Genomic DNA, 19,182 nt, shown 5'->3' with positions numbered 1-19,182 from the left:
AATGTAGAATACATTGTAAGTCAAAACCATTATGTTAAAATTTGGTATTGCCTTTTAGGTGGGGAAATATATCAGAAAAATTAAGGGGCACATCATGGGTAATGAGGTGGATGGGCTGTATTGGTACTTGAATATTCTTTTGTATTTTACTACCTTATGGAATAACTAGGTTATGAGGACGGGACCTAGCTTTCATAACCACTACTGAGGCTTGAACCCGGTGTAGTTGGCGAGTGCACAGACCATCAAACAACATCAACTCCCACAACATATGTCGTTCTCCACCACTATATTTAGCTTCCAATAAAACTGAATTATAGTATCACGAACTAGTAAATACTACAAAATAAATTTACAAATTTCTTTCCTAATATTCCACCATACCAACACATCACTGTATCATTAAGTTGATTGTACTGTTCACAGGATCGTTGAAATGCTACATCTTAGGATCATTTTTGTCCCGAGTTAAATTCTGGCACTCTTCCCTACTCCTACTCACAACATTGGTTAATAATTTGGACGTCCAGCTTATAGAAAGCTTTCTAATATACCTAATTGAAAAAAAGCTATGTGGCACATTTTGTACCAAGTAGAATGTATTACATATAAGGTCAAAGGAAGCAGATTTTGGTTTAAAACAATTCTTTCTCTGTTATATCACAGACACATGAAACACTCTAAATAGTTAAGTTATTGCATGTACGTATTTGGTGAGTAGAAGATCAGAAAAGAGAGAGAGTAAGTTTAGTAAAAGGATCAATTTGTCTCAAACAATTTATAACTAAATGATTTTTTCATAATATGAAACCCTAGGAATTACCATCTTATTTAATCTCAATATGTTGAAATACTAATATGAAAGGGAAGGCAAGATAATAAAACTCTTTCAACAAAATAACATTATTTCAATGTTTATTTTAATAAAATACTGTTAGTTAGCAGAGTGGCACATATAAAATAGGCAAGAAGTGAGAATTTTAATATTTATAACAACAAATGTGTACGTAGGTTTTCATTTTGTTCGAAAATGAACAATATTGTCTTTTGTTTGACATCAAAATTATTAATAAAAATCAACATTTCACACAGTCTACGTCAATTAATCCCATTTTTTAAAATTCGAACAAATTATAATTATCTTACAAAGTAGGAGTGTAACACTGTTGGCTTCTGGTCAAATAACCAAAGAAACTCGTAAATCTGATGTATAGCAAATCAGGTTTGAAAGTGCGTGGTTTCCGTTGCCTCTCGTTTCACCTACAGCAGATAAATATTTCTTATTAATTACCAATAAATAATTTTAAACAGCAAATAAAAAAAAAACCTAGTAGAGGGTAAGGTGGTTCAGTGGTACAGCACTTACTCTGGTGCTGGAGGTCCCTGATTCGGTCCCAGACCGAGTGAATTTATAGTGGACGTGGGTTTTCTCTGGAATTGGTGTTTTCCTTCCAAATTCTCATTCCACCAAATCTTTCTTAATAGTTCATTTTTACTAAACATCCGTCTTCTTCAGCTTAAAGAGTTGAGTTGAGTTGATTTTGAGTTTAACGTCTCGTTCAGCAGCGAGGCTATATGACACGTGGACCTACTGATTAACGTGGAATCCGAACCACATGAGCTCCCGCCGGGAATCGAACCCGGGTCTCCCACGCCAAAGGCGCGTACGCTAACCGCTTAGCCATGGAGGAGCTCCTCAGGTCAAAGAGCATATCCCTGGATGTTAAATTAAATATTTGAAATTGTCCTGCTTTTTATTTAGTTCAAATTTTAACAACTGTAAAATATAGCAAAACATTTCACTTTTAAGTTCGATGCATATATATATATATATATATATATATAAAATCTTGCTTTCTAAATATTAGTTCATCTGAAGATTTTATGATAGTACTTGCTTAAAATTTTCTCTTTGACTCAAACAATCGTGTCTTTGCTATATAACATCGTACCGGTAACCACGTGCATTTAAACATGATTTGCTTCAACTAAAATGTACAACAGACTTAGTAATATTACCACCAGCGTTATGTGTTATACAAAAGAAATCAACATTATTTGAATGTCAACTTTTTTTTTTTTTCATATATATACTCTCGTTTCAAGACTCTTTTAATTCAGACATTCGCTTCTGAGATTCAAAATTATTGTTCGTTTTAAAAATAAAAAATAAAAAAAATGATAAGTTCTTCACATTACTTAAACGTTTGTAAAATGTATTAATTATAAGATACTAGATATAACTTTTAGGACATTGTAAGAAAATTAAATTACATACTTGTACCGAACAAATTCTGTTCTTTTGTAGCAAATTCTATATCTTACATATTACATACAATTTGACCGAGGTTTCTCTCACTTCCAGTACACATAGATCGTGGGAAGTGTACGATATCACGGGCTATAATCTTAAGTCAGAACAAGGTAACAAATAGTATAAAAAAGTAAAACCATGTCATAATTTCATTCACTTAATTTACGCCTCATTTTAAGTATATTTGAATTAAAGAATCACAAATCGTAATTATTTACTGAAATAGTCACATGTTTCAAGTTCTCTATAATGTTTCAAGCCAAGAGCCCTAGATACTATAAGAAAACGTTGTATGGGAATGGTTGGTGTTCATGAATATATATTAGGTGCGCCTAAGTTATAAGTAAGTCTACAGGCGTCCTTGTCTGTAGGGCGTAAGTCAACTTACGATTAGATTAAATGGTTGCTAAATTTTGAGTGTAGCATCCCCTTAAGCACCAACGACACTATATGAGACTTAGATCTTCAGCTTAACTTGGGATCAGAACAACATGAGCTTCTACCGGAAATCGAACCCCGGTCTTCCACACCGAAAGTGCGTAACTATAGCTATATAGATACGCGCAACTTCTACTTAAGATTAACATTGTTGTCTGTCAGTTGTACAATAGAAAACAGAAATGAGTTTTAATCATTCTCAAACATTTTCTTTTCTTTTTTTTTCTTTTTCTTTTTTATAACCTTTTCTCTCGTTTCCTTTGAAATAAACTGGAAATGCAATGATTTTTTTTTTTCGTCAGGTCTACTGAAATGTATCTTGCTGTCTCAAAATGAATTTGCATTATTTAAAATTAATCTAAATTACTTAGATTAACATAAATTTAAAATTACGTAAATTAATATTGATTATTAAATAGTAACGTTATACATAACAATATTTTAATTTTCATGAACTAAGAGACATTTAGATAGATTTGAGGGGAAAAAAATCAGTAAAATTATCACCCATTAAAATTCCAGTTTTTTTCGACAAGACAGGAAACTAACTCTCCATATAAATCGATGGAGCTAAAGAAACAAAATTGGCCCAGATATTCGATCTCTTTTGACAGACTACAATCTTCTTCCCTAAACTCGACCGGACGATCAAATTACACAATAATAATTATTCCCAAGATAGTAACCACCTTTCTTCATAGTACTTTCTAAGTAACACTTTCCAAATTTTGATATTGTCAGTGCTCGAAGTTGGGGGTTGATATTGCGGTGGTATAACATACGAGCACCTAAGGAGAAATATGTTCAGCAAATTTCTACCTATGATTAGTGTTTCGCTTTCACCATTACATGCGAAATTTTTCTTGATAACAAGGGAGTATGTTTACTCTGAATTGTACCGAAACATAAAGATTTTCCACTTTTAGAAGGGATATTATTTTTCGTATGGAAAATTTTCCTTTATAATTAACAAATGTATTTTTAAATAGTCGAACCTGAAGACAACCTCACATGTCTTGAAAATACGGGGAGTGAATATTATGGAACAAGATCTTTAACCAAAAAATGAGGACTTACAAACTGTATTTTGTATATTACTTATTTTTTCTGTATACTGGCACAGTTCGCTGGATCCACGAATATACTCTTCGCCTAAATTTATAACCTGTAAATTAATAACTTTTTTCTTTTCTTATTGTCTTAAAACACTCTCTTGTAAATTTATTTTCCTCATAAGATTCTTTCATAACTTTTCACTAATATTTTCTTGATTTCAAGTTTCTCGTTTGGATATTCCTACATGATCAAACATCTTCTACATCAAGCACTGAAATAGACTTTTCGACAATCATTAATCTTTCTTAAACACCACAAATAAACGAAAAAAAAAAACTTACACATTATAACGTTATGCAATTACTGAAATGAGTAGTTGACATGACACTTTCAGTATTCTATCATCAATGTTTGTACACTATGCTGCTAATGTTTTTAAGAAAGCAAGGCGGCAAGTTCGCTAACTTACGTGTTGAACCTTGTAATAATTAATCACTTTGAATATTCCTCTTAATGCGATGCGATATTAATTTAATGTCGAAATTAAGAAATAATTGCTCTTCTTAAAAAAGTCTCTGATATTACGCACTATTTGAGATAGTAAAATTACGTATATTTACTCATTGTTTAAATTCAGCGGAAGTACTAATTCCCTGTTTTGTATTAACATATTTGCACATTGTTTCCTTTTATCTTTTCTTATATCTTAGAGAATAGTATCTCGAACATCCAGTGGAAGTCCCATAAGAGGTACATGCACATGGTTTGCAGCTGGATGATCTGCCACAAATTTTTCAATTTCACTTTTGCTGTTCTTCACAATGTGTACTGGTTTATTCTGTCGTTGACTTTGATTCTTTCTTCTCTTCTCCTAAAATGAGATGTAAATATTTATGCATTAAAAACATAGTCTCAATCCAAAGTATTAAAAAATGAATGCATATAGACAGAGGTAAGCCATACTTGTGTTCTAACCATTTTCTCTCCCCAACCCCACAACCCACCAAGACAAATTGAATAAATCAAAATGTATTGAAAGCAACGCCAAAGATACAAAATAACCACACAGCTGGATGAATGGAAAATCTTTCTAAATATATATATATATATATATATATATATATATATATATATATATATATATATATATATATATATATATATATATATATATATTCTGTTAATGCTAATGGAAGTAATGCTGCTAGCTTTGTAAATGTCAGAACTCGAGAATTAACAATTAATGAGTTGAGTTGATTTTGAGTTTAACGTCCCGTTCAGCAGCGAGGCTATATGAGACGTGGACCTACTGATTAAAGTGGAATCCGAACCACATGAGCTCCCGCAGGGAATCAAACCCGGGTCTTCCACGCCAAAGGCGCGTACGAATTTACAATTAAATATAAATTTATTAACAAAACATAACTAACAAGAAAACGGAACGTAGTTACGAAATTGTTTAAATTCAGTCACATACTTGTTAACCCTTACTTATATATGCAATATTTTGAGTCCAGATATTTGGACATGCCATGAAGATACAATATTTCTTTTACTAAAATAGCGTTACCCTCAAGTAATAATAAAAAAAACTGCAAATAATAATAATTATGTATGAAATACAACACTGTTACGTTTCTCTTTTATATATTATAACTAGGGACCGGATTTTAAGGTGCAAAAATGTGGTAGGAAAAAGGGAATAAAAGGTGCTGAAAACTCATTCAAAAAGGTGCTAATAGGATATCTTTAATTAAGTGCTATAGTATACAGTTGCGTGAACATTCTTTATTCATTACACCAGCGAATATAGTTAAAAATTTGGCTTTAAACATTTGACATAAATTGCAAAATTGTTTTATTTATTCTCACAAACTTGTACAACATTCAACATTCTTGTAATAAAATTATGGTTAAAACCAACTCGGTATTTTGAAAAAGAAAACACTAATTTAGCAATATTGTGGCTTGAGAAACCTTTGAATACTACTGGGTTTTCAGAAACTGGTTATACTTGATTATGCACAACATTTCTATGGTTTCGAATGTTAATTTCTGTCGTTTGGAGTTCAGGTGACATCATTGGAGTTCAGGTGACAACATTGCTCGACATCAATGGCAATCAGTGGTGCATACCTTGTAAGCACATAGACAAGAAGTTCATTTGGCATTGCAAAGGTTTCTACGTCCGGATTGCTTCGCAAATTCTGTTCTTTGTCCCTAGCAAATCCGTCAAGATTGTGTCTTAATTTGTGGAATATTATTGCAAACCAGATTGAAAATAAAACATATTGTTCTGTCCAAATTTAAAAAGAAATAAAAAAGGGACAATAAAGGTGCTGAAGGCTAAACGAAGTTAAAAAAGAGGAAATTTTATTAATTTAGCAAAAAAGGTGCAACAAAGTGCCTTCATTTCAGTTCATTTTATGCCCGGAAATACATATCTTGAACTTTGGTTGTTTAACAACTACATTTTTAGAAAAGGTGCTGCACCTTAAAATCCGTTCTCTAATGGTAACTTATCTACCATGCTAAGATACCAGGATTCAATTATACTTTCACAAATATAGAAAAATTTAAGCCTAGTAAAAGTATGGAAGTTCACTTATCAGGCAACTACTTCGACTGAAGCATTTGGCGAATTTTAGATGGCGGGCCCAACATACTTCAGTTGATGACAAATAAAATATTAAATTCGTAATCTCATTACACACTGCCGTAAAATAAAATAGTAACCAAACTAACAGAACATAACAGTATATGTGGCGGGAGGGAGGAAGCAGCGGCGCAAATCTGTCTTCAACATTGAAGAGGGGGCAGGGTAAGACCGTTCCCATAATATATTTTTAAGCGATGTCCAAAATATTTATGAAATTGATAACAATGTTGTTGAGGATCAGTGAAGCAAAGTTGTCTTCAACATTGGGAGGCAGGCAGATTTGAGGCTTATTCAATATCATCTCACGTTCCTTTGTGGTAATCGGATAAAAACAATAACATTTCTCCCCAAAAAACGCATTTCAAATCGGACTATCGGTGGACAAATCCAAGATTGGAGGGGACATATCCCCTTGATCCCCCCGGGATTTGCACCATTGGGAGGAAGAGTAATATATTAATTTCCCTTATGTATATTAAAGCTTGGTTTAATAAGTACCAACTGCTGAACACTATTTGGGGGGCTCATATTCTCAGAACTCTTGTCCTGAATAATCTACTGGAACGAAATGCGTACTTTTCTTGGAATCGACTGGAAATAGGACCTTAAAACACTCAATCCAACTGACCGATGTATGAAGTAGGTACGAACTTTCACAATCAAACAAATAAGAGAGAAACATTAGAGCAAATGAGAGCTGCGGATGAGATAGGAAGTGTTATAATGAGGCAATGAGGAAAGGAGGAGAATTGAATAAGTAAGTATTACAATTAAAAAAGAATGAGAACAGATGAGGTAGAAGACTGGATTAAGTTAAGTGCTACAATGAGAAAAGAAGAAGAGGATGAGATAGAAGAATGGAATAAATAAGAGATACAACGAGAAAAGGTAGAGAGGAAATGAGGCAGGAGAATGGATTAAGTAAGTGTTGCAATGAAAAAAGAGAAGTGATGATGTAGAAGAATCGAATAAGTAAGTATTACAATGAGAAAAGGAGAATTGGGACGATGTAAAAGAATAGAATAAGTAAATGTTACAATGAAGAAAGGAGAAGAGGGGATGAGGTAGAAGAATAGAATAAGTAACTATTACAATGAAGAAAGGAGAAGAGGGGATGAAGTAGAAGAATGAAATAAGTTAAGTGTTACAATTAGAAAAGGAGAAGAGGGATGATGTAAAAGAATAGAATAAGTAAATGTTACAATGAAGAAAGGAGAAGAGGGGATGAGGTAGAAGAATGGAATAAGTAAGTGTTACAATGAGAGTAGGAGGAGAGGAATGATGTAGAAGAATATAGTAAGTAAATGTTACAATGAAGAAAGGAGAAGAGGGGATGAGGTAGAAGAATGGAATAAGAAGTGTTACAATGAGAGTAGGAGGAGAGGAATGATGTAGAAGGATATAATAAGTAAATGTTACAATGAAGAAAGGAGAAGAGGGGATGAGGTAGAAGAATGGAATAAGTAAGTGTTACAATGAGAGTAGGAGGAGAGGGATGATGTAGAAGAATATAGTAAGTAAATGTTACAATGAAGAAAGGAGAAGAGGAGATGAGGTAGAAGAATGGAATAAGTAAGTGTTACAATGAGAGTAGGAGGAGAGGGATGATGTAGAAGAATATAGTAAGTAAATGTTACAATGAAGAAAGGAGAAGAGGGGATGAGGAAGAAGAATGGAATAAGTAAGTGTTACAATGAGAGTAGGAGGAGAGGGATGATGTAGAAGGATATAGTAAGTAAATGTTACAATGAAGAAAGGAGAAGAGGGGATGAGGTAGAAGAATGGAATAAGTAAGTGTTACAATGAAAATAGGAGGAGAGGAACGATGTAAAAGAATAGAATAAGTAAATGTTTCAATGAAGAAAGAAGAAGAGGGGATGAGGTAGGATAATAGAATAAGTAAGTATTACAATGAAGAAAGGAGAAGAGGGGATGAGGTAGAAGAATGAAATAAATTGTTATAATGAGGAAAGAAGGACAGAGGATGAGGTAGAAGAATGGAATAAGTAAGTGTTACAATGAAAATAGGAGGAGAGGAACGATGTAAAAGAATAGAATAAGTAAATGTTTCAATGAAGAAAGAAGAAGAGGGGATGAGGTAGGATAATAGAATAAGTAAGTATTACAATGAAGAAAGGAGAAGAGGGGATGAGGTAGAAGAATGAAATAAATTGTTATAATGAGGAAAGAAGGACAGAGGATGAGGTAGAAGAATGGAATAAGTAAGTGTTACAATGAAAATAGGAGGAGAGGAACGATGTAAAAGAATAGAATAAGTAAATGTTTCAATGAAGAAAGAAGAAGAGGGGATGAGGTAGGATAATAGAATAAGTAAGTATTACAATGAAGAAAGGAGAAGAGGGGATGAGGTAGAAGAATGAAATAAATTGTTATAATGAGGAAAGAAGGACAGAATGAGGTAGAAGAATGGAACAAATATATGTTACAATGAGAAAAGGAGTAAAGTGGTTGAGTAAGAGAAAGAAAAAAAACAATTTTTGGCAGCGTACGTGTAGTCATGGTTCCAAGGGAAGTATGGCTGAGGAAGCGTTGACTACGGTATCTATGTTCTTGTTCGCGTTCAGCGCTGTCTTTTATGAACATCAGGTTACATGGCAGATCAAAGTCATTTCCTCTCCCCGTAAGGTTTAGTGAGGAAGGGAACAGAAACTATAGTACTACAGAACATTCAATTGGAAATGACTAGTTTCAATTAAGATATATAGGGCCGTGTGTAGAGTCATTTTCGAGTGTGATTAGCGTCAAACTAGGGGCCTGACTATTGCATGAAACATATGTTAGTCGAACTCTTTAGTATGGCGGTAGTCACGTGTCAGAACGACTCTGAATACGACCGATACTGAGGAAAGTCTTAAGAGAAAGAAAAAAAATTGAGTTTTACGTCCCATGGTTATGCCGGTTAGGCAAAAGGAGACGGTGAAGATGAGAAATGAATAAAATGGTGGAATAAAGAAAGTGGGAGGAAACGGGAGAACCCCGAGAAAACCCATGCACACGGTGTTTGTCCACCACAAAGTTCACTTGGCGGAGGCTGTGATTGAACCCGGGACCCCAAGCACCAGAGGTGAATGCTCTACCACTGAGCCACCGCGGCCCCACTCTTAAGAGAAAGAGTAGACTGATTGATTGATTAATTGTTTTAAGGTCTCCCGTTTCAGAAAAGAGGACGTGTGGACGCGAACTTACAGTTTAATATGGGATATAAATCAATGGTGTTATTCGTATCATTTAACAACCGGTTCTGTGATTAATTGACTTAATATTATTACTATATGATTATATTATTATTTGTTTATTAAAATAATACTAACAATAGTGACTAGTATTCATTCATATAGGCTAACATCTATAAATTGATGTTTTGTATACGATTTTCAGAAAAAATATTACTAGGGAATTATTACTATTGTTTGTAAGTACTGAATTTAGAGGTGAAGACACGGTTTTGGGAACCTGAGAATTTTGACAACCGGTTCGGGGGAACCGGGCTGAATACCACCACTGGATGTAATCCACATGTGCTCCCATCGAACATCAAACAGAAGTCTCTCGCATGTTAATCCCATAGCTACGTGATAAGTTGGGCGGATTAGTTACGAGTATATTGCTCTCCAAATCTGAACAAAATGATAGTTTATATCATACTGGGTTTCTTAAATTGGCGAGTATTCTTTCAATATTTTTTAAGAGTGTTTTCATAAGAGCTGATAGGATTGCTGTACAAGATTAGATTTGACTTATACTGCATTCTTATTTCAAGGCCGATTGTTGAAAGAAGCAACAAATTCTAAAGCTTCCATACACTTCTCATTATTTTCTTATGCAAAGTATTATACAATAGTTAAAGATAAATAGAAAGTTCCGAAAGTTCGCCAAATATTATCTGTAAAATACTATTAGTCGGATTCGATGTCTGTAAAATGCTATGTCCGTATCGAATGAACTGAATGTCCCACAATAATTATTTCACGATTGTGGAGATAGTTTTATGGGACGAAAATGTGCAATGATGGTGCAGTATTGAACATCTAAGCATAACAACAGTCCAAGAGGATCGCTGTTTAGCCCTAACTTCCAATGAAAACGACCACACAGTGTAAATACGGTTACATGCGCATAGGCCATACGCAAAGTCCTATAGTATATGTCCCATTGATCATTGCCTACAGAAGGGCTTGAATGATGTAGAATATAAAGTACCGCACACCATAACTGAACATAAGAACAGTTTGCCTGTGTGCTATTCGTAGACATGTCAGACTCAGTTTACAAAATGGCTTTCACTACATTCTGATCTAGAGAGAATCTACAACCTCTTCAACATTCAATAACAAGACCATAGTGTAAAAGGTATCGTCATGAGTGGAATGGAAATATGTTGGAAGGTGATGAGTCTTACCCCTGTTCGAACAGAGAACTCTTATAGCTAAACACATTGCGACCTCATTCTTTACCAGCGTGTCGAACTTTTCACGGGAATAATGAGTCCTGATTTCTATTTTATGTATCGACATCAACAACGAGCGGTCTTGTTCTATGAGTCTTTTGAGACGGGAGTCTTTTGAGCAGGCAGATATGGTGGTCAGCCTGCTTGGTACATTTAAATCCCGTGCATGCATTAGATACCCTCGGGCGACGTATTGCGGAAGACAGCTCGCCCCCTTGTGCCTTGTGAGTTGCCTTAGTGCAACAGTGGGACTGTTGGATAACCTTGTGAACAATATGACCAATCGATGTACGTCGTATCTTGCAGTTCGTGGTAATCACATAGACTAACTGTTACCCTTCAGCAACTGTTCCTTTCATAGATATAAATATTATGATTCCTCCCAGAAGGTTTTTCCTACGGTATATACGGTATACGGTAAAACAAACGCCCGGGTAGGTCTCCAACTGGATACTTTGCGGATTGTTTTTGTGTGTTTGTCTACTATATGGGATCGTACACATAGTTTTCAGAGCCTCGTGGTGTAGTTGATAAGGCGTTTACCTACCATCTGGGCTGGGACTTGAACTTTGGTGAGGTGTGCTTTTCCCCCTCGATCTATCTCCGTTCAAATGCTGCTCAGTATTCATTCAATTTGTGTAGATATGAATGCCTGGGATAATCTAGGGGGTAAAAGCGACTGGAGCGTGATTATGGCCATTTTGCAATCTGGGATCATTCGGTCTCAAGCTCATTATGTTCATTAAGCTCGCGCTCTCTAATCTCAATAAAGCTCATGCATTCGCTCGAGGTTAGGCTCGTTATCTTTAATGAGGCTCACGCTCGTTCAATCTCGCGCCCACTAACCTCATTGGGCTCGGGCTAACTATCCTCCAATGGATACATGCTTCTTGTTATTGAGCTCGCTAACCTCACTGAGACTTGCGTTTGTTCGTTTGAGCTCTAGTTTGCTATCCGCTCATACTAGCGCTAGCGAGCGCTGGCATGCAAACACTAGCTGGCTTAATTATTGAGCTCGAAGCTGATTCAGCCTGAGAACTGGATTCGCATATTTGGACATGATACACTACATGATCTAATTGTATGTGCCGAAGTATAAAAGGTATGAAGGTTTACATCCATTCAGTTCTCAGTTCTTCTCTGGACTATTCCGAATTTGAGATACCCTGTACCTTTTACCTTTACATAATAGTTTTGTTGTATTTGCATACATTGTTATAATACCATGGTAGTAATTTATACTATTACAGTTATCCTTAATTTTTAAGCACACGTGTCTATACGAGGCACATCCAAATGTAAGTTCCGAAAGTATCTGAAGATGACACGAGTTGTCAGAGTGAAATGCGCTTGCACAGGATTGGAGGAGAAACACATAGTCACAACGTGGCGCGAGCGCAGTTATATACAGTCAGTGTGTGAGAGAACTATATGTTAAACTGACTGCACACATACAATATCCCAACAAATGTGAGGCACACGCGGTAATCTTTGTTCTAAGAAGAGATCCACCGGCAGTTGAATGAAGTGTATAGACTGGATGTAATGAGTGAAAGTATGGTCAGGACACAGTGCTGCAACAACGTACACGACGAGCACCGTAGTGGCCGACCATCCATGTTAACTCCTAAGGTGGTGGAAAGGCAGCAAGCAGCTCTACAGAACCGGCGGTTCACAATGTCCAGGCTTCCTTCCATGTCAGTATCTGGAGCTGAATTTCAGACGTTTATGACACACTGGTTTCAGTCCTAAGTGTATTCTTTGACACAGAAATATAAAAGCTGGTGCCTCGCTACGACAAATGCCTCAACAAGAATGGTGGATATATTGAAAAATATGTTATGTAACACTAACTCTACATAACAAAATCCTTTCTTTCTGGTGTTTCTTTTTCATTTTATAGTCCATTGGAACTTACTTTCTGGATGCGCCTCGTATTTTTATTTATTGAAAATACACTTGTTGACACTAACTTCATGGTCCTGGTAAAGTGTTCTACAGCAGTTTTTAGACGGTTGGTACAAGTGACATTTTTTCAATGATTAACATCTTAAGGATTGGGATAACTTAGGCAAATGCAGTCAGAAGGAGAATGAGCATTATTATGCAACATGAAAGTGCTATAAGTGATAAGCAGGACGGATGGACAAATGCTACGTGGCAGCCGATTTGACGTTGGTATAAACCTATGAACTCGCAGTAAACTATTACCAAGCCTTCAGTAAGAAAATTGCTTTTAGCGGGCGTATATCGCTACATGTTGACAAGGTTCTTATCTCATTGTGTATATACAGCATGACAGCCCTATCGGACTTCCAGATCACACCGTTGGCAATGTTGCTGTAAACCGATTATTTGACGTGAGAGCAATGCTCAAGGCAATCGTCAATTTGGCTACCATGCGCAATAACCTACATATGTTTTTTCATTATCTACAGTTTCTGTACGTAATTCTGATGTACTTCGGTTGATGGTAGAAGTAGAAACAAGATGAGCTTTCAGGCTTTGAGTCTTACGACTTATGAGCGCACTGTGTATAATATCATTACAGCACCGTGTACAGCATCATCTGAAAATCACTAATTTAGTAGATTCGTTGGATTGAAATTGAACGTCCCTTTTAGCACTGAGGCTATATGAGAAGTGGGCCTGCAGCTTAATGTGGAGTATGAACTCCCACCGGAAATCGAACCTGGTGATCTTCTGCACCTATACCAGGAAAGAGGGACTGTGATGACTTAATGGTAGAGTATTGATGCGGGGAGTTCCTGATTCGTTACCAGCTCGTGCCAACTGAACTTTGCTGCGGACAAATACCGTGTATGTGGGTTTTCTCGGGACTCTCCTGTTGTATTCCACTTTTTTTCATTTCATTATTTCATTCAATATCAACATCACCGTCTTCCTTAACCTCGGTTCATAATCGTGGGCTGTCAAAGTAGAAATTTCATTTATATCCTGGAATATGAACATAGTGCGAATAAGACAGATAAGTTTCCTAAATTCAGATTAGCTTTTACTAGTGTAAACAGATCAGCAGGTAATATCACAAGAGCACCTAATCAATCACCGGTAGCATACGGTACGTAGTGGTCTCTGTGAATCTAGTTTAAGGACGATGAATGCCATTAGAAGCAGTATCAATATTAGAAAGTGGGTAATCTCACCTTGAATATTTTTCGTAGATAATAGCAGTCAAAAATCACCCCTTTCCCTCCTTCCTCTTCTGCATCTATGTATACTCCACGGACAATAATGGAGTTTCCACAGTTCAATAAGATTAACAATATCAAACATGCCGCATGGGTTGTCCAGTAACTGAGTGCTGGATTACCTAGAAAATAAACACACATGTATAGCCGAAATTATTGTGCATTGTGTATAGCAAATAATACTTATGTAATACTGTATGCTTAGTGAATAAGTATGCATTTCAAATTCTTTCATTCACTCAATCACTGTGCACAACAGACCTGGAAATATAGGGACAAATTCTTCCTGCTTCCTGTGTACTTGATGGTCTCTATTTACGTCCCTGGTGGGGTACTACGCTTCAGCTCAGTAATAATCTGGGTTTCACTTTATGCCTAGTCTGCCGTCCCATAACCTTGTTGTTGAAAAGGGACGTTAAAACTGATATTTGATCTTTGAGAACAGCGAGTAGATTATTTCTATACAGTGTTCATTTCATAATTCCTTTTCAAGTTTGGGATGGATAAGTCTATGTTTTTGTTTTTTTTTTCAGAAATTTTACTCCTACGTAAAAAATTGGGTAAGATTAATTATATATATATGTTTTACTACAATAACTTTCAAAGCGTAAACTACGAATATGAAGATTTTTCAGACGGGAAATATGTCAAAATGGCCTACATTCACACAGGCAAAATGTGGGCAGGAATGTCTTAATAGGCTTACTACATCCCACTATCTAACTATCTAGGCTAGTAATTATCGACACAGCACAGAGTTGTTTCTTGGACGTCCAAAGGACGTTACTATCGAGATATAGAGATGTCCACGAGAAATCTGTTTTCGCCAGAGGACTTTTTGAGAAAAACTTGTGGATATACAGTAAAACAGACGTTCGCTTATGTCCCGGAAATGAAACTTCCAACTGCACATTTCTTGGCTATTTGCGGGAGAATCACAGAACGACATTTTGATATGCAAATATTGTCCTGCGACAAGCGAATCTCATTGAAACCTAAGGAAAGCCCAGTGGATATTTATACAATCATGATAATTTCTACTGTGAGCCTGAATGTCCCGGAATAGGTATGGGACCATTGGATATCAAAAGAGCTTCTGGTAGACATGTTTTGCTATGTAGGCACTAACCAAAGCTTAACAGTGTATATCATTCCTCAATACCTATTCCCTACTTGAAAACGCCAATATATAGTTTAAGGAATAACAACTAGCGTTATCTGCGAGACGAGACGTGATGAGAAATGAGGTTTCCTCGTCTCGTCTCGTGAATTGTGGACAAGTTACTTCTTGTTTCGATTGTCAACGAATTCTTTCTCATCTCATTTTGATCCTCGAAAAAAGTTTTTTTTTTTTAAAGTCTCGTTTCGAAATTTTTCTCGATTCCTTTGGTAAATTTATTTCTTTTTTTAAAAAAAAGAAAATCATCGAGAAGTTATTAGAATTCTTGCATGTTATAATAGGTCTACGAAGGATGTGATATTAACATTTAAATCATAGTATTTATTATTGAAATATATTGTGTAATGTCTTGTATCTTTAACACGGTGATAAATACTCTTCATTCTGTTCTACTAACATAACATTATCAATTTATATAGTTTTTATGCCATGAATCATATAACAATAAAAAAAGTATTTGAGATTTAAGAATTGAATGATTATGTATTGCTTACGAGATTCGTGAAATTTCTTGTCTGATCTCGAGAAAGGAGATGAGAATTGTCATGTTTCATGATGGGAAATTAGGTGACACGTCCTGACCTTCCATTTGAGATTTTAAAATGTTAGATTTAGGATTTGAAAATAAAAGGCATCTCTTTTTAAAATTGGTTTTCTTTGCTTGTTATATGTACGAATAACCATGCTCTAAAATATATTTTTTTCTATGACTTTGCTTAGTTTAGCAAAACAAAGGTGCATTTATTAACTCTTCCGTAAACTTACTATGGGACTTATCAAGATGTAACTTTATTTTTTTTTTTTTTCATTTCAAGAACTCACAGACTGACGGACGCGAAACACGTCTGTATGCGATTGGAATCAAGGGTAACATGAGAAAAACTGAAAATCAGATAAAACGAGAAATGCTCATTCCACTCGTTACATTAGCACTGAACTGGATTAAATAAGTATCAAATTATGTTTGGCAACAATTTGCTCCTTCAGTTATGTTGTTTCACCTCTTTACAGCGGAAACGGATAAAAGTTCAAGCATTCCTTCCTTTTTTTAAATTTATTTATTTACATTAGGAATACAACAAACTCTAAGAGCCATACTTTTTAGGCACTGTGCAAAACTATGGGAGAAATGCCAAAGATAATTTATCTGTGGTGATGCATACAGATTTACGTGGAGCACAAATCACAGACCTCTAACAGCGAAATGTTAGTGTAATAATAATAATAATAATAATAATAATAATAATAATAATAATAATACTAATACTAATAATAATAATAATAATAATAATAATAATAATAATAATAATAATAATAATAATAATAATAAATACGTGACAAAGTATGCATACAAAAATATTAGATAATATTTATATCAGTGAACACTGTTTAGGAAACATACGTTTTAAAGTACCAAATTATAGCATAAGAAACTGCATAATTTTAGTTCGTCTGAATTGGAAATGTGAAATTTTAAAAAGATTCTTTAAGCACATAAATTTAGACTTACTGTATTAAGAAAGTGTAAATTTTATAGAGCTCACTAATTGTTTTTAATCAACGACATTTAGAAACATTAAGCTAAAATGTAATTTTAAAACTCCTGTTCTTGGCTTTTCGTTGTTTTAGGAAAATAGAGAGACTGGCAACTTTTACAGCGTTAGAGAGGAATTATTTTTGTTTAATTGACTTCTAAAAACTAAAAACAATCTACGTTGTGTTTTATATTAGTGCTCTTCTTCTTACTATTTTCTTATTTATCATTATTAGTAATATTATCATTAGTATTATTATTCCATTGTTATGTATTGATCTGTTACCACGCAATGTGCTGCATTTTTTGCAACAAGTTGTTCGCGGCATTGAAATAAAGATTATTATTATTATTATTATTATTATTATTATTATTATTATTATTATTATTATTATTATTGATTAGATCCTCCTCAGTACCGAAGATTATAAGACATGGACCTAGAGTTTAAAGTGGAATCCGAACCACCTCAATGCGTTCAATGTTCTCCCATCGTGATCCGAACCCGGAACCACTGCATCAAAGTCGCGTGCACTAGACAGACTAACAAGGATGAATTAAAGTCGTAAATATTTTCGTAAATGTATTCTAGCTTAAAAAAACACTTCGGTGATTCTGTGAATTATTTCATGATTTATTTCTCCAATTTAAAACGTGAATTTCGTAGAAATGATTCGCACCTGAACAACTGAACTATCTGAAGTCAAACTGAATTAACTACATTTTCGTGCTGATGTAAAATAGCCCTTATGGAAACAGTAAGTAACTTGACACGAACTGATCCAAATTATGAAACCATTTGAGTTTCACGAATTTCACACAAAAACAAAGTGTAGAAATTGACACAACAGTCGCGTGAAGCCCATTTCCCACGGACAGTAATTTATGTCAAGTTGTCACTGTTTCTATAAAAGCCAATTTTTCACAGAATGAAATAAGTTCACTCTGGCTACAGATAGCTCAAATTATTCCGAGGATTACAAACTTAAAATTTAAATACAATATTACGTACAAGCTAAAGGAACATACTAGTAAAAATTCATCGATATTTACGCATCTAACTTGTACTTTGAACACAAGTTTCGAGGCTAGAATTTTAAAATATAAAATTTGTTAGGCGGGAGTGTGCATCATATAGATAGTTATTCAAATATCAGTGTAGAGAAACTTTTAAGGACTTACTTTTTAAAAGATACAAATTTAACAGATTCCAAATTCCTCTCCAGACATTGACGGTTCCCCAGAACGAGAAGAAGAGGTAGATATCCACAACAATGATTTTGCAGAATCCTTTAAGCCTCTCGCAGAAGGAACGGAGAGGTAGCTGAAGGCTGAAGGCAAATATTATTATGCTGTAGCCAAGAACCTGTAACAAATGTTCAGTTTTATTAATTCAACAAATTTTCCCTTCGTGACAAAATGTTTGCAATGTTGTGTTGAGGATGAGGATGTTTCAAGTATGACCATGCTCACAGAATTTCCATATTTTCTTAGTTTACATGTAACTAGCAGCGTTCACCCCGCTTCGCTGCGGTCACCCCGGAACGCAATAAACTTTGTTACTTAGATAATTTTTACTTTTTCGCTTTCAAGTGATTTATAGCGCCTGTTAGTTATGTTAACCCGCCGAGTCACAGGGTCATGCGGGTTGCATATAAATACGTTTATTTTTATACCTATGATGAACTAATAACAAAGGATTTCTACGTATGGACACCTGAATGATCAATTATCTCAAGACACTGGTAATTGAAAATTAAAGTGATATGATAAAAATCATCTAGGGTCCACATCCTAACAACCCCCCAAAAATGAAAGAAATCGGTTCAGCCGTATTAGCGTGATGAGCGGACAAAGGATTTTTTGTACGTATTGACACCTGATTGGTCAATTATCTCAAGACACTGGTAATTGAAAATTAAAGTGATATGATAAAAACCATCTAGGGTCCAAATCCTAACAACCCCCCAAAAATGAAAGAAATCGGTTCAGCCGTATTAGCGTGATGAGCGGACAAAGGATTTTGTGCGTTCTCTTTTATATATATAGATATAACTATATAGATAACTCTTAATCCTGTCCATATTATATCGAGTGACAAAAAATTGGGTATTTCTTATTTTTATGTTTCCAACATTCAAGACTTCTCACTTTCCTTATTTAAGGCGAGAAGAAAAACTTCCTAAATTACTCAGGTGACGTACAAAAAATAACAGAATACATGTTACAACACTTCAGATAAGATTTTACACATGAAACCAAAGAAATTCGTCGTTATGACCAAGTTATAAACTGTCACATATATAAGTATGACATGTGAC

The 19,182-nt window shown here is 34.9% G+C and overlaps 1 protein-coding gene across 3 annotated transcripts in view; it reads right to left on the bottom strand.

Moving 5' to 3' along the window:
- Positions 1-909: 909 nt before the first annotated feature.
- The window catches only part of fusl (transmembrane protein fuseless), a 152,566-nt gene continuing 134,293 nt past the window's right edge, over positions 910-19,182 (bottom strand). For all 3 annotated transcript variants that reach the window (XM_081765178.1, XM_081765179.1, XM_081765177.1), the window contains exons 3-5: positions 18,044-18,227; positions 14,103-14,269; positions 910-4,679 (exon numbers count right to left, since the gene is read on the bottom strand). In XM_081765178.1, coding sequence (XP_081621304.1) covers positions 4,515-4,679; positions 14,103-14,269; positions 18,044-18,227 — 516 coding nt within the window. In that variant the 3' untranslated portion in view covers positions 910-4,514. The remainder of the gene's footprint in view (positions 4,680-14,102; positions 14,270-18,043; positions 18,228-19,182) is intronic.

The sequence above is a fragment of the Thermobia domestica genome, chromosome 7 (assembly GCF_964235325.1).
Source record: "Thermobia domestica chromosome 7, izTheDome1.hap1.1, whole genome shotgun sequence".
NCBI classification, from domain to species: domain Eukaryota; kingdom Metazoa; phylum Arthropoda; class Insecta; order Zygentoma; family Lepismatidae; genus Thermobia; species Thermobia domestica.
The sequence above is the reverse complement of the archived record's forward strand: the minus strand, read 5'-3'. Positions and strand labels throughout refer to the sequence as shown.